This window comes from Chlorocebus sabaeus, chromosome 21 (genome assembly GCF_047675955.1).
Source record: "Chlorocebus sabaeus isolate Y175 chromosome 21, mChlSab1.0.hap1, whole genome shotgun sequence".
NCBI classification, from domain to species: domain Eukaryota; kingdom Metazoa; phylum Chordata; class Mammalia; order Primates; family Cercopithecidae; genus Chlorocebus; species Chlorocebus sabaeus.
The window spans coordinates 121,758,855-121,782,902 of NC_132924.1; the positions used below are offsets into that span (position 1 = coordinate 121,758,855).

The following is a 24,048-nucleotide window of genomic DNA, read 5'->3' on the forward strand; positions in this document are numbered from 1 at the left end:
CTATTTGAGAGGCTGAGGTGGGAGGATCACCTGAGCCCAGGGAGTTGAGGCTGCAGTGAGCCATGATCACGCCACTGCACTCCAGACTGAGCAACAGAGTGATCCCCTATTTAAAAATAAATAAATGAATAAGCACGCTTTATTCCGTCAGTGTAGCATTATGAGCGTAGACCATGTCTGTTTACCGTTAAGAGTAAATAATGCCTAGGACGGTGCCTGACATATGGTAGCTTCCTACTAAACATTAAAACTAAGTAGTCACTAAAATTCTGTAATTTTCATAAGCCTGTTTAAACACTGTGTTGGGATATGTATATATTTGCAATGACCAAAATAATGTAAAACATGACTAAATGAAACAAGACATAAATTTTAGCCTAAAATCCAATATTTGAAGGAAAAAGTTTAGAAGAAACGAGATAGAATTTTGTAGAGATTCTAAAGAGGGATTTTGAGCAAGTTCAGATGCTTGATGATACTGGCATTTTATTCCTAAATCTTCTTAAGACATATAGCTTTTCAATTCCCTAATTTATTCCTTCATTTATTTATGTAAAATATTTATTGAGTGGCATGCCAGGCTCCGTATGAGGTTCTCACGAGCCTGTGGGGCTTGCACCCCAGTGAAGTGAGGGAGTTACAGTACAGAAACCAGTGCAGGATTATGGCCCGGAGTAAGTGTTAAGAAGGGAAAATCCCATTTAAAGGCAAACCTGAACATCTTCTGGGACTTCCTAGTAAGGCTCCTTTGAAAGTATGACTGGAAGTCAACTTGAAGAAGGGGAGGAACTTTCTAGAACTGTCTAGGCAGAAGCAGCAGCAGATGCAGAGATCCTCTGGTGGGGAAAGGAGACTGGCATGGCCAGGGAAGGGACATCCGTACGGCTGAACCTGAGGGGAGGGAGGGGGAGAGTTGAGGTTTTGTAAGCGGCAAATAAAGAGAGAGAAAAGGATCTGATAGTGCCATATTAAGGATTTCCCTTCTTCAAACTCTGCCTTGGCTTCCTGTTGCTCTTAGGGTGACAGCCTATTCAGAATTAGGATGACACCGTCTTAGGATGACAGGGATTTTAGACAGCTGACTGCCATGTCAAGAATGATACAAGCAGACACAAGGTATTCCAATCTAGTTTAGACAATTAAAATAGTGGCCCAGGTAAGAGATGGCGATGATTACTAGAGGAGGAAGTGGAGATGAGCGAATGGATTTGAAGTGAAGTCCGTAGCACTTGAGTGTGAAAGGTGAGGGCTGTGGCATCAGACTCATTCCCAGGTTTCTGACTTGTGGATACATGTGGTGTTGCCACTCACTGACACGGACAAGGCTGATGGAGAAAGGCATTTTGGGGGGCAGAGTAGAACTTTTTTTTTCAGTTGTTGATAGAAATTGTAAGACAAGTAAAAGGAAAAGGAGTAAAAGAGCATCTAGAGAGGTATGAGAAAGATCATCCAAGATAGAATGAACTGAACTATGAGTTTGGGGAATTTAAGTGATTATTTCCCCTTAGGAAAAAATTAAGTGATGGGGAAAGTAGGGTAGGTCCAAACAGTTGATGCTCTCAGATGGCACCACCAGTCCAAAACATGCTTATTATTATTAAGTGTGCTATTGACCCTCCCAAAGTAGATGATGAAAGGAAAGCACATGGAAACTACACACAGGAAACATTTCCAGAGTGGTTGCTGAGTTGTCAGTTTCTTAAAACTTGAGGGAGTCCTTGTGTTAGATACTTTCATATTCCACATTTGAACATACCAATTTGAATGTAAGACATAAAATACTTTCAGGATCAGGAATGGTGTTGTAGATTTATAAAATAATTACAGCCCAGAATATAAATAAATTAGTTAGAGAATAGGTTTCAGTGGTTCAGACTTACTCCTTAAGCATGACCTCACAGGGTCCCTAAATGTGCCTTAGATCACACAGAGCTCTGCAATGCCATGGAGGATATAGGATGAGCTGAATTACTTGACAAGGTAACTCAGACATAGGTTCGCAGGCTTCAGTAACCTAGCCTCATTGTTCCAGATCTCGTTTACTTCCCAATAACATTTGTTTTATGAAACCGTTAAAATAATTCAGTGTTTCTTCATTTGCACTGGAAATACCTGTTTAAAACCTTTACGTTTTGATGTGATACTCATAGGTAGTCCTTAAATTATGTCTGTGATGTTATGCATTGAGAAGTAGTGGTTTGATACAATATTGAATACCTAAGTTACTTTACTTATGAGTCTAAGATGCTGAAGCATTATATATTGTATTTGGCATTAGCTTTGTGTACTTAGAAATAGTAGCCACTACCATGTGTTAAGCATTTACTCTGTGTTAAGTGTTTTCCTACATATTATCTTATTTAAACTCTACAACATCCATTTGAGGAAAGTAATTGGCCTCCATTTTGCAGACTAGGAAATTAAAGCTTAGAGAGGTTAAGAAATTCATCCAGTACTGCATGCACCTACCTAGTAGGTGTGGCACTGAGCTTCAAACTCAGGTCTCTCTGAATTCGGAGTACATTTTAAATCTTGATAATTCTTGCCAGATTCCCTCCTTAAAAAGGGAGTGCTTATTTCCTTTCATTTTCAGCCTCACCAACATTTGCATTCTCGCTGAATTCGAAGAGAAAAGTTACTAAAAGTCCTAGGTAACCCGTGAGATTGAATGATTTTTCCTATTTATTAGCTGTTTGTGTTCCTGGGAATTTCCTAAGCATATCCTTTGCCCTTTTTTCTTTGAGTTTGTCTTTCTAATTGTCATCTAGGTCAAATGATATATTTTTTTGATAACTTTAGAAGGCAGAGAAAGGCAACAGAGTTAGTTGTGCTTGTGCAAATTTTTATCCAGCTTTTCTCTTGAGTGCTAATATCGTAATGATTTTGAACTAAATAAGCATATTTTTGTACACAGACCATATAATTAACATGAATGTGTTTCCACATAGAGAAATGGTCTCTGGGTTAGACTGGGCCCTGCTAACGCCTGCAGACTGAGTGTTTCTGTCAGTGTGTCCTACCCTGTTACAGTACCCCAGAGACAATCCACTCATTCTCTTTATTTCTTCCTCAGGTTTGCCTGCAATGAGATTTCATTCTCTACATTTAAAGGACATCCTTTCTGAGCTGCTGTGAATAAATTTGGAATGGTACTGTATATTTTCATCTAATGGAGAACTAGCTGTACTTTGAATAAGGATTGCTGCACTGGACGACTTTAGAACATCCCTCACAATGTCGTCAACCCGGAGCCAGAACCCCCACGGCCTGAAGCAGATTGGCCTGGACCAGATCTGGGACGACCTCAGAGCCGGCATCCAGCAGGTGTACACGCGGCAGAGCATGGCCAAGTCCAGATATATGGAGCTCTACACGTATCCTCCTGCCTAGCGCAGGTTGATTTGCTTAGAGTTTTGATTATTTACTAGTAAGACTTATGAATTATTAGAATTTCATGTTGTTTTCTCCTCCCAGTTCATCATGTAAAATAATCGCAGGGTTCATTTTTAGCCTTAAGTTTTTGAACGGAGTAGAACTGGTTCATTTTTAGTCAAATGCAGTGCTGGGCAGTACAGTCACCACTGGGCACACGTGGCTGTTTACATTTGAAATATTTTAAAGGTTCAGTTCCTTAGGCATACTAGCTGTGTGTTGAGTAAATAAAACATTTCTGTCATTGTAGAAGGTTCCGTTGGGCAACTCTGGTCCAAAGCAAGGTCCTGAGGTTCTCAGCAGATCGTTCGTTTTACTGTCCATTTGTTTATATGTTGTCTATGACGGCTTTGTGTTATGAGAACAGAGTTAAGTAGTTGTGTCAGGAACAGTTTTGTCCATGAAGCCTAAAATATTTACTACCTGCCCTTTTACAGGAAAAATTTCGTTGACCTGATCTATAGGGATAGAACATCGAGCACAAGTTTTCCTGTTATGGCCCTATTTTTGTGTGTGTTTGAGACAAGGTCTCGCTCTGTCACCGAGGCTGGAGTGCAGTGGTGTGATCACAGCTCACTGCAACCTCAACTGCCTGGGCTCAGCCAGTCCTCCCATCTCAGCCTCCCGAGTAGCTGGGACCACAGACACGTGCCACCGCACCTGGCCAATTTTTTTTATCGTTTATAGAGACAGAGTCTTGCTATGTTGCCCAGGCTATGGCCCTATTTTTTAAAGTACAATAGCTAAAAAGAATTTTATTCCTTTTGTTTTTGGTCCATGATGTGCATGGGGGACTGTGCTGTGTGCTACAAAGGTGATGAGGGTGGAGGAGATGCAGCTGCCGCTATTCATGTGGTTGGAAGTGCACCAGCTAATTTGGAGGTTTTCTTGATTCTGTACAATATGACATTGAAATTAGAGTTAAGCTTACTCAGGAGAGAGCAGATTGCCACTGTTTCTAGGACTTTAAAGTTGCTGACTCAACAGCTTTCAGGTTTAAATTTTTAGAATATATCAGTTACTATCAAACTAGTTTTTGTGATATTCCAGTATGTTCTTACCTATGTTAATACTTCAAAATCCTAAAAAACAATTAAGTAGATATAAAACTATGTCACTCTCAGAATTAGCATAAAATGTGTTGTGTGTTTGCATATTTATATATGTATATACACTTACATATAGAATACTTTTAAAATAATAGCTTTATTGAGATGTAATTACGTACCATAAAATTCAACCTTTTAAAAAGTATACAGTGCAGTGGTTTTTAGTATATTTACATAGGTTTGCACCTATCACCACTATCTAACTTTAGAACATTTTAATCACCCCAAAACGATACCTTGTACCATAGCAGTCACTCCTCATGCCCTCGTCCCCCCAGGCGCTGGCAACCATCATTTACTTTGTCTCTATGAATTTGCCCATTCTGTACATTTTGCATAAATGGAATCATACGATCTGTGGGCTGCCTATGTGACTTCTTTGACCTAGCATGCTTGGAGGCTTCATCCTTGTAGCACGTATCACTGTGTACGTCGTTCCTTTTTATGACTCAATTGTATAGCTAGTCTACATTTTGTTTGCCCTTTGATCAGTGATGGACATTTGGGTTTTTTCCACCTTTTGACTGTTACTAATACCACTGTAAACATTGTGTGAGAGTTTTTGAGTGGCTCTGTGACTTCTGGTCTCCAGGGTGTATACTCAGGAGTGGGATTTTAGGGTGTTGTGATGGGTAGGGTGCTTTTAAAGAAGACAGAGTCTTTGCCAACTGAGAGGCTATTATGCCACCCAGCAGCGATCTGGCTTGCTAGGTATGGCATTTTCTTAATTCTTGTAAGAAAGCTGAAGGGTGGGGGTTCCACCGGTGAGGCAAAACACGGGTGGGATTTCTGATGTACAGAAAGCAGGAGAGCACTGCTCCAGAGCCCAAGGAGGTGTCACTGCTGATCTGTCTCTGGAGAATTTCTTTTTAAAATCCACCTTATTGAGATATAATTAATATGCCTTATGTCATGCTTTTTTTTTTTTTTTTTTTTTGAGGCAGAGTCTCGCTCTGTCACCCAGGCTTATAAGTACAGTGGCACGATCTCAGCTCACTGCACCCTCTGCCTCCCAGGCTCAAACGATCCTCCCGTCTCAGCCTTCAAGTGTTTGGGGCCACAGGCACACACCACCATGCCCGGCAAATTTTTTTTTTTCCCCCCTAGAGACTGTCTCACCAAGTTACCCAGGCTCGTCTCGAACTTCTGTGCTCAAGCATTCCGCCTGCCTCGGCCTTCCAGAGTGCTGGGATTACAGGCATGAGCCACCACGCCCAGCCTTGGGAATTTCTCTTTTTTTTTTTTTTTTTTTTTTTGAGACGGGGTCTCGCTCTGTTGCCCAGGCTGGAGTGCAGTGGCTCGATCTCAGCTCACTGCAAGCTCCGCCTCTTGGGTTCCTGCCATTCTCCTGCCTCAGCCTCCCGAGTAGCTGGGACTACAGGCGCCCTCCACCTCGCCCGGCTAGTTTTTTTTTTTTTTGTATTTTTTAGTAGAGGTGGGGTTTCACTGTGTTAGCCAGGATGGTTTCGATCTTCTGACCTCGTGATCCGCCCATCTCGGCCTCCCAAAGTGCTGAGATTACAGGCTTGAGCCTCTGCGCCCAGCCGGGAATTTCTTAATGTGTTCTTTCTTACTAAATCAGGTTGGTTCTTTTTCTGATGGGTTATTTTTGCTCATAAGACAGTGAGACTTTGTATGCTAGCAGAAGTTACCGAATTCTTGTATTCTATAAATTATTAAATTTGTATAATTTGTAGTTGTTCTGGTACCTGCAACTTTAATTTTTTTCAGGACTGCCACTCAAATTGGGTAGTTTTTTTTTTTCCAGTTTTGTCTGAGAAAGTAATAGCTCTATATATTTACAAAAAATTGGAGAATCTAAACCAAGTCTAAAATATCTTTCTTTAATTCTCTGGACATTTTTATGAAATAATGGCTACAGTTTGAGTCCTGTGTGTCAGGCTTTGTGCTTCGAACCATCCACACCTCATTAAGCCTTATCTCACTGCGGGCTGGTGGCAGTCACCTTCCTCTGTGGATAAGCTTCAGGAACCTAGTTGTATAGCAGCTGGTAGTGGTGGTGAGGCGAGTCTTAAGATTCTCAGCAGTCTGAATCTAGAATCGCCTTTAGACCCTCTGTGTAGCCATCAGCTACTATATTTGAATGGATCCCATTTCTCAGAGTATTACATTTCTATATTTTCTTTGAGAAGTTGTGAAGTATTTTGATGAACTCTTCAATATATTAGGATAGAAGTGAAACAATAGAGTGTATACTTACATTTATTAATTACTGAAAATCGTAAAATATGATTTTACCCCTAACTCTTCACGTATCTTTTCAGCATCACTGTGAGAACTGAAAGAATTTTGAGTTGTCTGTCATGTTTTTGTAGAGCCATCTTCACTTTAAGCCATTTACACATAGTACTTTTTGGAATTGCGTATATGTTGCCATTATTCCAGCCCCAGGTTGCATAACAGAGCAGTTTTTCAGAAGTTTTCTCTTACTGGTGTATATTTGGTCATTTTAAAATAATCTCCTAAAGGCTTGTTCACTGTGACATGTAACACATGCAGTTGTGAAAGGTTGCATTTCAGGGCAGGAGGTGCTTTGGAGTGGGGAAGAAGGAGCTGGCAGTGCCTCTCATCTGTTCTAGTATCACTCTGCAAAATTCGACATGCCTCATCAGCAGTTGGCAAAGGAAGTGGGTTAGAAAGGAAAACTGGTTGAGAGAAAAAGGAGGGATTCTTTTCCTTCCCCTAACTGGTTGGTAGTTAACAGCTAGATTTTTACCCGTTGTGTATCCTGGAGAAGAAAATTGAGTGTTTTTTTAGAAAAAGCAACTGCTTCTTGCTGTAAAACAAATATTCTTGGAGTCTTTAGGAACCTGTGACATTTGTGGTTGCTGTAGCAGGGAGGTGGGTTATTCTACAGCATAAATATTTATCTTGACTTTTCAACTCAAAATGGTGAAAGAAGGGAATTTTGGAAAAGCCAAAAAATAAAAAAATAAAAAAAATAAGAAAAGACAGAAAAGAAAATGACCAGAGCATCTGCAGACAGAAAGATCTACTTTAGTTAACTTGGTTTTTAGCCGTTTCTCAAAGACTTGGTTTTTCTCCTAAAGTTTTAACCTTGAGCCATCACTCTCCACTGTGAGTCTATCTGTGAAGCGCTTCCAACTATTCACTTCTAGTTTTCTGTGATGTCCTACGTGTGTATAGTTACCATGCAGCAACTGTGTGTGTGTGTGTGTGTGTGTGTGTGTGTGTGTGTGTCAGAGACAGAGTCTCACTCTGTCAACCCAGGCTGGAGTGCATTCATGAGTTCATGGCTCATTACAGCCTCAAGCTGGGGTCAGGTGATCACCCCGCCTCAGCCTCCAAGTAACTGGGACCACAGGCGCACACCACTACATCTGTCTAATTTTTGTATTTTTTGTAGAGACAGGGTTTCCCGTCTCTACAAAATTTTTTGTCTCACCATGTTGCCCAGGCTGGTCTCGAACTCCTGGACTCAAGCTATCCGCCCACCTGGGCCTCCCAAAATGCTGAGATTACAGGTATGAGCCACCGCACCCGGCCTGTTTTTCTTTTACAATAAAATACACAGAATAAAATTCTATGCAGGTGGGTAAATACCAGGTTTCCTTCCTTTCGAATTTGAGATGGGTATTGGCATTTCTTATTCAATTTATTGACTCCACTATATTTCAGGTGTTGTGCTTAGGTTGGAAGACAAACATGGGTCCTGGCTAGAGGCATTTAAGGGGATGCGGTGAAGTATGAGGGTCCGGCCTGGCTTGTGCAGGTGTCAGGTCATGTGTTGGAGGTTTCTGTTCATTGTTCTGGGCCCCAGACCTACCTGTGTCTTGTTTCCAGGTCACGTACCTCAGATTCATAATTTTACCTTCTCTTGGCATCAGTTTAAACTTTCGTGTTGATGTCTTTCTTTTTTTCTCTCTCTACCTGAATAAATTCTCATAAACTTTGAAGTTTCTATTTGTCTTCCTGTACAGTGCTGTGGCCTGAATCAGTTTGTTCTGTTCCTTAGCCTACTTTTTCCAGTCTTCTTTTCCCCCACTAGCACCATAAGAATCTCTTTCATATTTAAGAATGAAATTGGTTGATTTGAGAATCATTCATTCATATTTGAGAATGAGAATGAGATTGATCTTGGTTGCTCTCAGTAAGTCATAACATAAGCACTTTCAGAATTCACATTTAATCGTCTATTTTGATGTTTTATGATAAGATTCGTGATTGCTGGGGGTTGGGGCACTTTTTCACCCGAGTCAATCTCCTGAGCCCTTGGAGCCTGCGGCTGTGCTTTGCAGGGACACTGTGCCAGGACACACTGGTCCCTGCTGCAGCTCTGCACCTGCCAGTTGAGCAGTACCGTCTTGGCTGCCGCCATCACTCTTTTCAGGTCCACACTCTGACCATCGCCTTCCCTTCCATAGGAGCTGCAGCTGCAGAGGAGGGCTCAGATGGCAGCCGTCTTACTTCACCTGCTCACTGCAAAATTCTCTCCTTTATAGAAAACCAAAATTTCAAAGAACAGCAGATCAAACAGAAGGAGTAACAAATTGTCTTCAAAGTAGATTAATGATGATCCATGTCTGTTTTAGAATAACCATCCAGCCCAACAAATGTGTTTAGACACTTTTCATCTTGCACTCTTCATTTAGGAGTCTTACATTAATCTGATTCTGCTCACCTAATGAACATGGCTTACATCAAATGAACCTAAACATAGAAAGTTTTCATATTTTTTAGATGTAATCTTTCCTTCTCTTGTGTGTGTATAGATACATGTTTATCCATAGTTTTAGCATAAGTCTGTAAAAGGACATACTGGTTCACAGAAAGAAAAAATGCAGATAGTAAGCATATGGAAAAATGTTCAACCTTATAACTGTTAAAGAAATGAAGAATTAGGCCAGCCATGCTCACACCTTTAATTCCCAGAATTTGGGAGGCCAATGCAGGTGGATCACTTGAGCTCAGGAGTTTGAGACCAGTCTGGGCAACATAGCAAAACCTTGTCTCTAAAAAAAAAGCAAATAGCCAGGTGTGGTGGTGCATACCTGTAGTCCCAACTACTTAGGATGCTGAGACAGGAGAATCACTTGCTCCTGGGAGGTCGAGGCTGCAGTGAGTCATGATCACACCACTGCACTCCAGCCTGAGCAGCAGAGTGAGACCCTATTTTTACCTATCATGTTGAAAAACATTGTTAAGAAATGACTATTACAGCCAGTGTTGGCAAGGAGACCAAGCTGTACAGTGCAGGCAGAAATGTTAGTTTGCTATGATCTTTCTGGAGGGAAATTTAGAAATACATTTTTTTGTTTTGAGATAGCATCTTGCCCTTTCACCTAGACTGGAGTACAATGGCACAATCATAGCTCAGTGCAGCCTGCAACTCCTGGACTCAAGTGATTCCACCACCCACCCCGTCTCAACCTCCTGAGTAGCTGGGACTGCAGGCGCACACCCACACCTAAGTTTTTATTTTTTGCAGACATGGAGTCTTGCTATATTGCCCAGGCTGGTCTTGAACTCCTGGCTTCAAGCAATCCTCCCACCTTGGCCTCCCAAAGTTGGGGGGTTACAAGCATGAACCACACAAGCCTGGCCTGGAAATATATTTCTAGAGACATAAAAATATACTGTGACCCAGCAATTTGTTTATTTTTTTAACCTTTATCCTAAGGAAATAGTTGTATTCAGAATTGCATGTGCAAGGCCCTTCAGCGTATTTTAATAATAGGAAACAATGGAAAACAACCTCAATCTTCAGTATTAAGGATTTGATGTAACTATAAACTGCATTTAAAAATGCAATGAAGACTATTGACATGGAGTAATGTTCGTAATATGTTGCTGTGGGAAAGCAGGATGTGAAGTGGTATGTGAGTTGTGAACCATCAGCACACACTCCTGCTTTTGAAAACCTTTATGTAGACCATATGGAAAGGAACTGTCCCTTATAAGATGGTGGGCTTATAGGTGAGTTTTTAACAATTGCTCTTCTTTGCCTTCTAGATTTTCAGTATAGAGCATGCATTTTAAAGTACAGTTTATTAGTTTGCCTTTTGCAAATGTTAAGTCCTAGCTTGCAAAATTCTCACTACCTTTTACTACTGACCTAGTACTATTAAAATTACTCTTAGAATTGAGAAATTATGTATCTGTCTTAAAGTAAGACCCTGTAGAAATTATGAGATTGCATACTTGTCACAAGTGATATTTTTTTTTGGTTGAGGGCAGGGTTAGTATAAATGTGGCATGTTCTTCAGCTATTTTTCAAAGTTTGATTCATGGTATATATACTCAGAGTACTTTGAACATTATGTAACACAGTTTTTAGTTCATTATAATCAATTGCAATTAGTTTTTGCTTTTGAAGTATGCTATTAGATGTGCATTTATTTGCTTCGTATGGGATATTTCTTTTCAGAAATGCACCTACCCACAGACTGGACAGGACTTTATTCTTTTATGACTACAGATGGATTATACAAAATAGTATGTGAGCCTGCTGTTTTGCCATTTGGTACAGGTTAACTCGTTAATGTGTGAAGATAGGAAGTACTATGTGTGTGTGTGTGTGTGTGTGTGTGTGTGTGTGTGTGTGTGTGTGTGTGTGTGTATTTATTTATTTATTTTTCAGAGGGTGTCTCACTCTGTTGCCCAGGCTGGAGTGCAGTGGTGTGATCTTGGCTGACTGCAACCTCCGCTTCCTGGGTTCAAGCTGTTCTCATACCTCAGCCTCAGGTGCGCACCACCTTGCCTGGCTAATTTTTGTATTTGTAGTAGAGACTGGGTTTCATGCTAGCCAGGCTGGTCTTGAGCTGCTGACCTCAAACGATCTATCCGCCTCGGCCTCCCAAAGTGCTGGGATTACAGGGGTGAGCCACCGCACCCGGCCTAGGAAGTACTGTATTTTTAATAAAACTTTTAGTGCAGAGTCTTTCCATGTGATTTTAATAGAAGTTACTTGTTTAAATTTCCACTTCTTAAGTCGCATTTGGGAAACAAGTGGTAGTAGGAAATGGTTCTCTTCTGTTTAGTTTTGCTTCTTTGATTGAATTCGCTTTTCTTTTAGCTAAGGAGAATGGTTGGAGTTTGGCAATAACTAAAAGTCAAGAATTGATTCCCCAGATGTGTTGACTTCAGAAATAAGGCATGGTGCTGTGGGTAGCAGAGACATTTGAGAACACTGGCTCCGTCACCTTGCTGCTCACTTTATATTACATTAGTAGTAGATGCTGAACTCCGGGAAGGCAGTCTGTTGGTGAAGCCTAAGTCACCCACATGGTGCCTGGCACTGGGCAGGTGCCCAGAGGGTGTCTGCTTGCTGAAAGGTGAGATGTGAAGCTTTGCATCTAATAGGACCCTTTCCCAGCGACTTGCCGCTGCCCATCAGTACAGAAGCATACCTTGGCAGACAACGTTTCACGGACGACAGAAGAGTTGTAGGACCTATGTGGAGGCTGAACCAGGCTTGGCTCTTGGACATAAACCCCTGTACCACGTTACACCATTTCCCCACCTGCCTGCGGAGGAGGCCCCAGATACCTGCTTACGTTCTCACTTGCTTTCTGGCCAAAGAAGCTCTCAGAGGACCTTCAGCAAAGAACCTCAGAGTTTGAAAAGTCAAACGTATGGGTTTGTTAGAGTCTATGGCTGCCTTAGTATAAAATACCTAATCTGTTGTTTGCTGGATGAAACTTTTATTGCCTTGTAGACTTTTAATTTTTTATCTCTGATGTTTTTGCTTTTTCTTATTTCATCTTAATTCCTATATTTAACTTTTCCTCATACTCCGTTTTAATTTTTTTCCTTTAAGAGTAACTTCAGAGTTGAGCATTTTTCTCCTAAAGATTAGTCATAGTTTGTTTTTCTACTCTTGTAAATGATTTATGAACACTTAATTTGTGTGCATGTTGGGGCAACAGGTGGTGAGTGTGGCATTGTTGGGGCGGCGGGTTGGGGGAGCAGCAGGAGCCCACACCATAGAGAGCAGCCGGGAGGCTCTGGCCCTGTCCTTTCACGCAGGCGCCCTTCAGGGCTCATTCTTCAGGAAAATGGTACACCTGATAATTCAGGAATACATCCGTTTTACAGTCCCTCCTTGAACATGGGGAATTCGCCCCTTCCAGATAATATACTTGAATTATCCCAAGAGGTCTTTTTCCTTAGGTCTCATACCAGTGGCGTCTGAGGAGGGGCTGGTGCCCTGGACAGGTCTCCCTCAGGCAGCTTCTGATCACATGAAGAGCCTGCTCGTTCCATTTCTGATAACATTCCTCCATATAGTTCAGTTGATTTAAAGCTGAGATAAAAATACGATGAAGCTAAGACTGTGTGTCATCAGAGCTATATAAGATCTGCTTTCACTCCTGCCTCTGCTGACTCAGACTGGATTCAAAGCACAGTTGATCCTGTTCTTTAGGCGAAGGTGCCCTAGACTGGGGGCACCTCTCGGGCTGCCATGTAAACTTCGTGTCCATTGAGCACCTTTTTATATGCTCATTGACCATTCATGTGTCATCTTTTGTAAAGTGTCCAAGTCTTTTGCCTCCTGTTTTTTCCATTTTTGGGATATTTTGCTTTTTGTTAGTTTTAGTTATTTATACGTCAAGGGTACCAGTGTTTTGTCAGATATATTTTGCTAATATTTTCTTCAAGTCTGAGGCTTGCTAATCATTTTCTTAATGGTGTCTTTGGGTGAGCAAATGTGTATTTTGGGGAAACCTAATTTATTGGTTTTATTTTTTATTTTTTTTGCAGTTATTGCCTCTGTGACATAAGAAACCTTTGCCTCAATCTCAAAGATATTTTGTGTTTTCCTCATAAGACTTTATGGTTTGGGCATTTACTGTTAGACCTGTGATCCACCTGGAGTTAACTTTTGTATAGTGTGCAGTAAGGCTTGAGGTTAAATTTCCCCTGTGTGGATATCCAGTTATTCCAGTGTCATTTGTTGAAAAAGACTTTTCCTCAATGGGCTGGCAACTTCTTGTCAATTTCTACCCCAAAAGTTGATTGATTTGAATGGTATTGAATTTTTTTAATGGCCTTTTTTTTTTTTTTTTTTGAGACAGAGTTTTGCTGTTTGCCCAGGCTGGAGTGCAGTGGCGTGATCTTGGCTCACTGCAACCTCCACCTCACGGGTTCAAGCGATTCTCCTGCCTCAGCCTCCTGAGTAGCTGGGATTACAGGTGCATGCCACCACACCCAGCAAATTTTTTTGTATTTTTAGTAGAGATGGGGTTTCACCATGTTGGCCAGGCTGGTCTTGAACTCCTGACCTCCAGTAATCCACCTACCTTGGCCTCCCAAAGTGCTGGAATTACAGGTCTGAGCCACTGTGCCTGGCCTTAATGGCTTTGTTGAGATATAATTCACATAGCATACAATGCACTCATTTAAAGTGTACATTTCATTAGTTTCTGGTATATTCACAGATAATGTTCATCTGTCACATTCAATTTTAGAAGATTTTCATCATCTCAAAAAGAAACGCTGTGCCCTTTAGTTGTCGCTTCCTTCTTACCCCAACCTTCTGCTAATGTACTTTCTGCCTCTATAAATTCGCCTATTCTGAATATTTTGTATAAATATAACTATATGATATGTGGTGTTATGGACTTAATTGTGCCCTTCCTCCATTCATATCTTGAAACTCTAACCCCCAGTGTATTTGGATGGTATTTGGAGGTAAGGTTCTTTGGGGGAATAATTAAGGTTAAATAAGATCATGAGGGTGGGGCCGTACCCTGATAGGATTGGTGTCCTTATGAGAAGAGGAAGAGACACCAGAGAGCTCTCTCTCCACATACACAGAGGAAAGGCCATGTGAGGACACAGTGAGAAGGCGACCGTCTGCAACCCTGGAAGAGAGCCCTCACCAGAAACCAACCCTGACAGTACCTTGAGCTTGGACCTCTAGTCTCCAGAACTGTGAGAAAATAAATTCCTGTTGTTTAAGCCATCTAGTCTGTGGTATTTTGTTATGGCAGCCTAAGCAGACTAATTCATGGGGTTTTTGTGACTGGCTTTCTTCCACTTAGTATAATGTTTTCAAACTCATCCATGTTGTAGCATATGTCAGTACTTCATTTTTATGATAAAATAAGATTCCATTCTGTGGATATACCACATTTTGTTTATTCATTCGTCAGGTGATGGACAGTTGGGTTATTTCCACCTCTTACTATTACGAATAGTGCTGCTGTAAATATTTGTGTACAGGTTTCTATGTAGACATATATTTTCATTTTTCTTAGATGCCTACAAGTGTAATTTCTGGGTCAGATGGTAACTCTGTGTTTAACCATTTGCAGAACTGCCAAATTATTTTCCAAAGTGGCTGCATTATTTTACTTTCCCACCAGCAGTGTTATGAGGGTTCCAGTTTCTCCATATTCTGGCCAACACTTGTTGTGTGTTGTACTTATTTATTTATTTATTTATTTTGAGACAGAGTCTTGCTATCATTCAGGCTGGAGTGCATGGCGAGATCTCAGCTCACTGCAACCTCTGCCTCTTAGGTTCAAGCGATTCTCCTGCCTCAGCCTCCCAAGTAGCTGGAACCACAGATGCGCACCACCATGCCCAGCAATTTTGGTGTTTGTAATAGAGACAGGGTTTCATCATTGTTGGCCAGGCTGATCTCAATCTCCTGGCCTCAAGTGATTCTCCTACCGTGGCCTCCCAAAGTTCTAGGATCGCAGGCATGAGCCACCACATCCAGCTCAACACTTATTATTTTCTGACTTTTTGATTCTAGTCATCCTAGAGGGAATGAATTAGTATCTCATTGTGGTTTCAATGTGCACCCTTATTGAAAATCAGGTGTCCGCAGACTCATGGGTTTATTACTGTCATTTTGTAGTAAGTTTTGAAATTGTGATGTTTGAGTCCTCCAACATTGTTCTTTTTGAAGATTATTTTGGCTCTTCTGAGTCTCTTGAAGTTCCATATGAATTTTGGAATCAGCTTGTTACTTCCTACAGTGAAACCAACTGGGATTCTGATAGAGATTACGTTGAATCTGTGGATCAATTTGGGCAGTGTATTTGTCTGTTCTCATGATGCTAATAAAGACATACCCGAGACTGGGTAGTTTGTAAAGGAAAGAGGTTTAATGGACTCACAGTTCCACATGACTGGGGAGGCTTCACAATCATGGCAGAAGGCAAAGGAGAAGCAAAGGCACGTCTTACATGGCGGTAGGCAAGAGCTCTTATGCAGGGAAACTCCCATTTATAAAAACTGTCAGAGTCTGTGAGACTTACTGACTACCACGAGAACACTATCAGGGAAACTGCTTTCATGATTCAGTTATCTCTGCCTTGCCCTTGACACGTGGGGATTATTACAGTTCAAGGTGCTATTTGGGTGGGGACACAGCCAAACCAGGTCAGGGAGTATTGCCATTGTAATAATTCTTAAATCTTTCTACCTTTTCTGTTTTTTGTTTGTTTGTTTGTTTTTTGAGATGGAGTCTGTCACCCAGACTGGGGTGCAGTGGCACGTTCTTGGCTCACTGCAGTCTCTGCCTCCCGGGTTCAAGTGATTCTCCTGCCTCAGCCTCCTGAGTAGCTGGGATTACAGACATGCACCACCACGCCCAGCTAATTTTTGTAGTAGAGACTGGGTGTTTGACCATGTTGGCCAGGCTAGTCTCAAATTCTTGACCTCAAATGATCCACCTGCCTCGGCCTCCCAAAGTGCTGGGATTACAGGCATCAGCCATCATGCCCAACCCTTTCTACCTTTTTTGATATAAGTGTTTGAAAGTATAGATTTCCTTGTAAGGATTTTTAGCCTCATTCCACAAATTTTGATGTCTTCATTATCATTTAGTTCAAAACTCTTTGACCTTTGAATTATATAGAAAGATATTGTTTAGAAGTACTGGATTTTCCCGGGTAGCTTATTGTTACTACTTCCTAATTATAATTCCATTTTGATCAGAGAACACGCTGTATAATTTTAGTCCTTTTAAATGTATTGAAACGTGTTTAATGGCCCAGAAAAATCCTACCTTGGTGAACATACCATGTGCTCTTAAAGAATATGGGTTCTGCAGCTGTTGGCTGTAGACAGTGATGTGCTAGAGCTGGATCAGATCAGCTTGCAGGAGATGATTGTGCCCATCTCTCCCCAGCTCCCTGTGTATGTGATATTGTCCTGTTGGTAGTTTGCATCTGCCATGGGGGGAACCTTACACAATAGACATCTACAAAGGCCACGAATCAGGGCTTTTTGTTTTTTCTTTTCTCTTTTTCTCCCCGCTCAGAGAGCCAATTTACCAGTATACCACTGGGTGTAGAATGTTACACCTGCTCGTTAAGTTATGACTTAAGGTGATTGATAGTCTTAACAGATCATCCAAGTCATGATTGATATTTTTCCTGTGGTCTGGTTGCTGACAGGAATGTTGAATCTTATCCTGTGATTGTGAAATTGTCTCCTTTACCCTTTAATTCTGTCAAATTTTCATATATTTTAGGCTGGGTGTGGTGGCTCACGCCTGTAATCCCATCACTTTGGAAGGCCAAGGCGGGCAGATCACCTGAGGCCAGGAGTTCAAGACCAGCCTGGCCAACATGATGAAACCCTGGCTCTACTAAAAATTCAAAAATTAGCTGGTCATGGTGGCGGGTGGCTGTAGTTATTCTGGAGGCTGAGGCAGGAGAATTGCTTGAACCCAGGAGGCGGAGGTTGCAGTGACCCGAGATGGCACCACTGCACTCCAGCCTAGGTGACAGAGTAAAACTCCATCTCAAAAAACAAATTTTTTTTCACGTATTTTGCAACTCTGTTGTTAGACAAAAATACATTTGCGAATATGTCTTTTAAGTACGTTTATTATGAATTGTGTCCCTTTTTATCGCTGGTAGTAATTTGTTGTCTTGATAGTTATAGCTGCTTTAGCCTCTTCCTATGCTTAATGTTTGCATGATAATCTTTTTCCATCCATTTGCTTTCAACCTACATGTATTTTTATATTTAAATTGTGTCCCTCATGTCAACGTATAGCACGGTCTTGCTGCTTTGCCCCTTCTGACCGTCTCTGTCTTTTAATTGTAGTTTTAGCCCGTTAACATTTGTTGTAATTATTAATAGATTAATTTTAGGCCTACCATTTTGTTAGTTTTTTTCTCCCCTTAAAAATTTTCTTTGTTCTTGCTTTCACCCTTCTTTAGGATTATTTGAAATTTTTTTATAGTTCCTTTTTAATATATTTGTTGGTTGTTTAGCTATACCTCTGCAGAGAGAGAGAGAGAGAGAGAGAGTGTGTGTGTGTGTGTGTGTGTGTGTGTGTGTGTGTGTGTGTGTGTGTGTATAAGAGAGAAGGAAGAAGGAATAAAGAGATTGCTCTAGGGATATAATACACATTTTTCTTTCTTAACATTCTACTTAGAGTTAAGATTGTATTACATCATACAAAATGTAGAGGAATTGTAGTTGTATAGTTTCATTTACTAGCCCATCCCTCTCCTTTATATTACTTCTACATATGTTTTTAAAGCCACAAGACGATATTATAAATTTTTGTTTTAAACCATCCTTTGTATTTTAAAGAATTAAGAAAAGTATATTTACCCAGATATTTACTATTTCTACTGCTCTTCATTCCTTCCTAAAGATGCAGGAGTCTATTGTAGTGTCAATTTGCTTCCACCCAAAATACAGGTCTGTACTATGAATTCCCTTAGTTTTATTTTACCTGAAAATAGCATTATTTTGCCTTCATCTTTGAAGGATATTTTCACTGGCTATCAAATTACATTGATTTCTTTTTTTCTTTCAGCATTTTTTTTTTCTTTCACCACTTAAAGATGTTATTGCCCTGTCTCCTGACCTTTGTAGTTTTTGATGAGAAGTTACTGGTCATTTGAATTCTTTTTGTGTGTTACATTATTTTTCGCTGTCTGCTTTCAAGATTTTTCCCCCTTTAGTTTTCTAGCAGTTTTAGTCTTTTTTTTTTTTTTTCCTCTCAAGAGTTGATCATTTTTGTTGGTCTGTCTTCAAACCCATGACTCTTGTCTTTATTTTGTTATCAAGACCATCCAATGAGTAATTTATTCTAGATTTCCTGGTACTGCAGTTCTAGAATTTTTATTTTGTTCTTTTTCATGGTTTCTGTTTTTGTGCTGCAATTTTCATTGATTATGAACATATTTTTCTGTATCTTTGACTATAACTATGATAGTTGCTTTAGAGTCTTTGTCTCCTACTCCAGCTGGTGTCTGTTGATTGTCTTTTGTCTTGAGAGTGGATCTCATTTTCCTGTTTCTTTTACATCAACAATGTTGGACTATGCCGTTCCCTTCTTCCGACACTAGGCCACCTTTCAGTATACACCTCCTTTTGGTGGATCTCCGGTGCCTTCAAGACCATTGTTTTAATATATTTTCCAGAGTTTATCGTTATTTGCCTGAAATGTGGTTAGGTACTTTGGTACTAAAATTGGAATCATGGTTTAAGTAATTGAAAGATCCAAAGGCTCTACAGTGGCTATTAGGATGAAGATGGAGTGGAGGTTGGGGGTAGAAAGGAGATGTGTTCTCTATTTGCAGGAAATCCATAATTTACGCAAACGTTGATTGGTCAAAGAACAAAACAAGCATATGATTTAAAGACATGTACATATCCAGCTAAAAATGAAGAGCTAAGTCTACAAACAGTAAAAGATGGTTCCCACTATGGGTGGGGAGGGTTGGATCATAACGCTCTGGCTTGTTCTTTAGCTATTTTGCTTGTTTTATCTCTTCAATTTAGATATAAGTTGAACCTAAATTGTCATAAGCAGGAAGTCTCCTAACCACTATTATCTAATGCTTTCCATTCCTGACTAGATAATGGTGAGGAGTGGCTAATTTGAAAATGAATGTGGTGTTAAACTGAGTAGAAACTTTAAAACAGCTTTTAAGAGGTGTTGGTTTTGTTTAAATTGTGCCTTTCAATCTGTTTTGTGAGGCCCCTTGCCTGTGTGTGTGTGTGAGGTCTCTGAGGGGTGGGCTTGGAGGAGGAAGTAATGGTGCGGAGGGGCAGTGTTCTGGGCAGTGAGCTTTCCTCCACAAAGAACACTTGGTGAGAATGAAAGGATTCTGTGGGCACAAGCTTAAAACCCGTAGCCCTGCTCTCTAGAAGCAACTGCTACATTGATTCATTGATTCAAGTGCATCGCAAAGTCAGTGCACATAGTACAGTAGTTGGCCAGGTATCAGTGATGACCTAGTCATCATCACTGCATCAGTGCACACTTGAGTGCAGCCTTGTTGTTTCCGTCAGCAAATCATTTAAGGACCCCTGCAAGAATCTGCCCTGAAACAACAAACCTTTGGATGTCAAGAAAGCTCAGGATCAGGCTTAGAAAGTGGATGGGCGCAGATCAGTAGAAAATCTGGAATTAGTCTTGGACTACTACTAAGAAGTGCTAACACACTTAGTGGCTCAGAGGACTACGTTATTTGGAAAAGCACAGACACCCTTAGTAAGAGTCATAATGATTCAGAATGGATTCTGTGTAAAAACATTTTGGCAATATCCTAGCCGATCTATTTAGCTTTTCTTTATCCACTTGCAAGGATATTAGGATAAATCTGTTTAAGTCTAAAACAGGTGATTCTTTAGTAAGTAAAAGTAAAAATTCCATGTGATGAAAGTGCATTCTAATTGGCAGCATTTTCTTTACTTAGTGATACTTAATGATGCATGTTACGATTGATGTCTTAGCTGAAATTTGATAAATATATTGCAGTCTTTTTCACCACCATCTATTCCACGACATTGTTAAAAACTACATACTCTATCTGTCTTCAGATGGATCTGGCAGTGGGTTTGACTAATTCCCTTTATTTGACAAATACCTCGTTACAAGTTTTTTGCTATTAGGAGCAATGCTGTGATAGTTTGCTAGCTAAGTATTTGTACACTTCCGTGATGATTTGCCTGTGATAAATGCTTATGAATACAATTGCTGTATCAAAAGGAATGCACTTATTGAAGGCTTTTGAATATTTCCAGATTTTCCTTCAGAAACGGTGTAATTGTGTACACTCTTACCTCAAGCACATGGAAGCTCCCATTTTCCTGCACTTTAGCTGTCGTCGGGTTTGTTTTTTTAAAAACCTTTGTTAATTTAGTAGCTGGAAAGCAATAGATTGCCAAGGAACAGAAGTCACGCTGAACTAAATAACCTAAAACATCCTGGCACCAAGTACCCAAAACTGGGTGCTGTGTGAAATACAGCAAAGTGCCATGCTCTGCACAGAAGTCAGAGGGAATGCCCAGGCATCTGAAGAAGAGAAGAGAGCTCAAAATGAAGGCACTAACCATTGTGAGCCTCTGTGTGGCAGCATAAGGATTTGAGCAAGGTAGGCTGGCACGTAGGGTCACACAGAAAAGGAAACAAAGCCTTATGCCTGGCTGGGAGGGGCTGGGAGCTGACGTTTCCATGGAAACCTGGAAGACAGAAGCCTAAATACCCTTTAGTGTATAGGTGAACTGAAAAAAATAATAATCGATGTACTCTCCCAGGAAAGCAACTAGTAAAGGATTTAAGCTGCGCTCTGGATGTAAGGAGAGTGGGGGAAAGTCTGTCTTTAGAATAAAGGAACAAAACACTATGGAAAACAAGACAGGTTTTTAAAAGAGAAATTCTGTAAACGTAAAATGAAGCCATTAAAATTAAACAGTAAATCTGACACAACTGAAAGAGAATCACTTAACTAGATGGCAGATCAGGAAAAATTAGAAAATTTGAACAAAGATAAAGTGATAGAAGATCATTGAAGACTTTCAACCGAGGTATAGAAGGTAACATGAAAATATCTCACATACTCGTAATAGAAGAGCTAGGAGAAAATAGGGGACCAGAAATATTTGAAGAGGTAATAGAATCTTTCAGAATTATTGTAAGGCAAAGTGGGCATGTCATATTTTAAGGTAATTAACCATTTTGAGAATGTGTAACTCCAAAATAAAACAAGAGCTATAAGGGAACAAGTAAACTACCATTCCAGTAGAAGGGGAAAGGAAGGAAAACCAGAAACGTAGAAGAAGAGTTAAAATAGATAATACAAAATAGGATGGTAGAAATTAATCCAAATAACAGTATAAAACAGTTTACCTAAAACCAAACTCATCTATCAGATAATATTAGACTCAGTTTTTTAAAAAAGTCAGTTATGCTGCAGTGGTTTACAGTAGACACACCAAAACACAGAAACAAAGGTTGAAAATAAAGGGCTAGAGCAAAGACATTTAAGGAAAATTCTAACTGAAAGATAGGTATAATAATATCAGATACCATAAGTTTCTAAGGGAGTATTGTTAGGAATAGACATGGTTACTTCCTAATGACAAGAGATACAGGTTACCAGGAATGTAATTTCAAATATGTATATTAGTTAACACTGCCTCAAAAAATGACAGATATTTTAGAGAATTATAAATTGATAAAACTATTGGGAGATTTCACTAAAAATTTCTTGGTAATTAATAAACAGACAAATCAGAAACAATATAGAAGTGACCAGCTCTAATGGGTCCCTGTATCCAACAGAAGTGGGCATTCTTTTTAGGCACATGTGAAATAATGGCCTACGCTGTTCTGGCCCAGCAGAAATTATATACTTGGCAGCAAGTCTCATCACATTTTAAAGAAACTAGCAAAAAGATAACATTCTCATGTTTCTGCAATTTAATTTTAAAATAAAATTAATTTTTTTAAGGTAAAAAATACATTTTGGAAATCTAAACTGTTTAACTCTTAGAACAGTGGAAAAGAGAAAATATAACTGAATGACAAGGAAAATATATACACATAAGATTTATGTGATGCAGCCAAGTGGCATGTAGAAGAAACTCTAGTATAAGTTTTTCATATACTTTCCATGTAGTATGAACATTTTATATAAGTATTTTAAATGCTTATTTTAAAAAAATTATAAGGTTAACCAAAACAAGGATTTGTAGAGAAAAAGCATATGTAAGGAAAGAAGTAGGCCAGGCGTGGTGGCTCATGCCTGTAATCCCAACACTGTGGGAGCCACAGGTGGGCAGATCACCTGAGGTCAGGAGTTCGAGACCAGCCTGACCAATGTAGAGAAGCCCCGTCTCTATGGAAAACATGAAAATTAGCCGAGTGTGGTGGTGTATGCCTGTAATCCCCATTACTCAGGAGGCTAAGGCAGGAGAATCACTTGAACCCGGGAGACAGATATTGCAATTAGCCGAGATTGCGCCACCACACTGCAGCCTGGGCAATGGAGCAAGACTCCATCTCAAAAAAAAAGGAAAGTAAAAAGGTATAGAAATGAAATAAAGATACAGTAATGAAAATTATTAAAACCCAAAATAGTTCTTAAAAAAACTAACAGACAAGTGTCTGGCAAAATTAATGATAAAAAGAATGGCTTTGAAGTGCCACACCCTGCACCTATCTAAAACAGCAAACTTAATCCATAAATGCATGTGTCTGCTCCACCGACTGGCCGTTTCCCCCTCTCTCTCTGGCCTCCCTACTCCCTGAGACACAACAACATTGAATAGAGGCCAATTGATAACCCCCACAATGGCTTCGGAGTGTTCAAGTAAAAGGAAGAGTTGCATGTCTCTTACTTTAGATCAAAAGCTAGCAACAATTAAGCTAAATGAGGAATGCATGTTGAAAGCTGAGACAGGCCAGAAGCTAGGTCTCTTGTGCTAAACAGTTAGCAAAATTGTGCATGCAAAGGAAAAGTTCTTGGAGGAAATTAAAAGCGCCGCTCCAGTGAAAGCACAAATGATAAGAAAGCGAAACAGCCGTATTGCTGATAAGGAGAAAGTTGGAGTGGTCTGGATGGAAGATCAAACCAGCCACAGCGTTCCCTTAAGCCAGTGCCTAATTCAGAGCAAGGCCCTAACTCTTTGCAATTCTGTGAAGGCTGAGAGAAGTGAGGAAGCTACAGAAGGAAAGCTAGAAGCTAGCAGAGGTTGGTTCATGCGATTAAAGAAAAGAAGCCATCTTTTATAACAGTAGTGCAAGGTGAAGCAGCGAGTGCCGATGGAGGACAGCAAATTAGCCAGAAATCTAGGATCACTGATGAAGGTGGCTGAGTAAGTAACAGATTATTTATTTATTTATTTATTTATTTATTTATTTATTTAATTTTGAGACAGAGTGTCGCTCTGTCGCCCAGGCTGGAGTGCAGTGACGCAATCTCACCTCACTGCAAGCTCCGTCTCCCAGGTTCATGCCATTCTCCTGCCTCAGCCTCCCGAGTAGCTGGGACTACAGGCACCCGCCACTACGCCTGGCTAATTTTTTTTTTTTTTTTTTTTGGTATTTTTAGTAGAGACGGGGTTTCACAATGTTAGCCAGGATGGTCTCGATCTCCTGGCCTCATGATCCGCCTGCCTCGGCCTCCCAAAATGCTGCCAATTCTTAAAATTTTGAGTCTTAAAATTTTGTGTAGCCTCAGCCTGGTGATAAGCTTTCCTTGGGCCTCTTGACACAGAAACTAGAGCCTCTCACATCCTGCACACTCTG

General features: G+C 40.3%; 1 protein-coding gene across 4 annotated transcripts in view; it reads left to right on the forward strand.

The window, feature by feature from the left end:
• Positions 1-24,048, forward strand: part of CUL1 (cullin 1) — a 103,784-nt gene that overhangs the window by 28,740 nt on the left and 50,996 nt on the right. For all 4 annotated transcript variants that reach the window (XM_037990896.2, XM_037990894.2, XM_007983344.3 and 1 more), the window contains exon 2: positions 3,074-3,374. In XM_037990896.2, coding sequence (XP_037846824.1) covers positions 3,235-3,374 — 140 coding nt within the window. In that variant the 5' untranslated portion in view covers positions 3,074-3,234. The remainder of the gene's footprint in view (positions 1-3,073; positions 3,375-24,048) is intronic.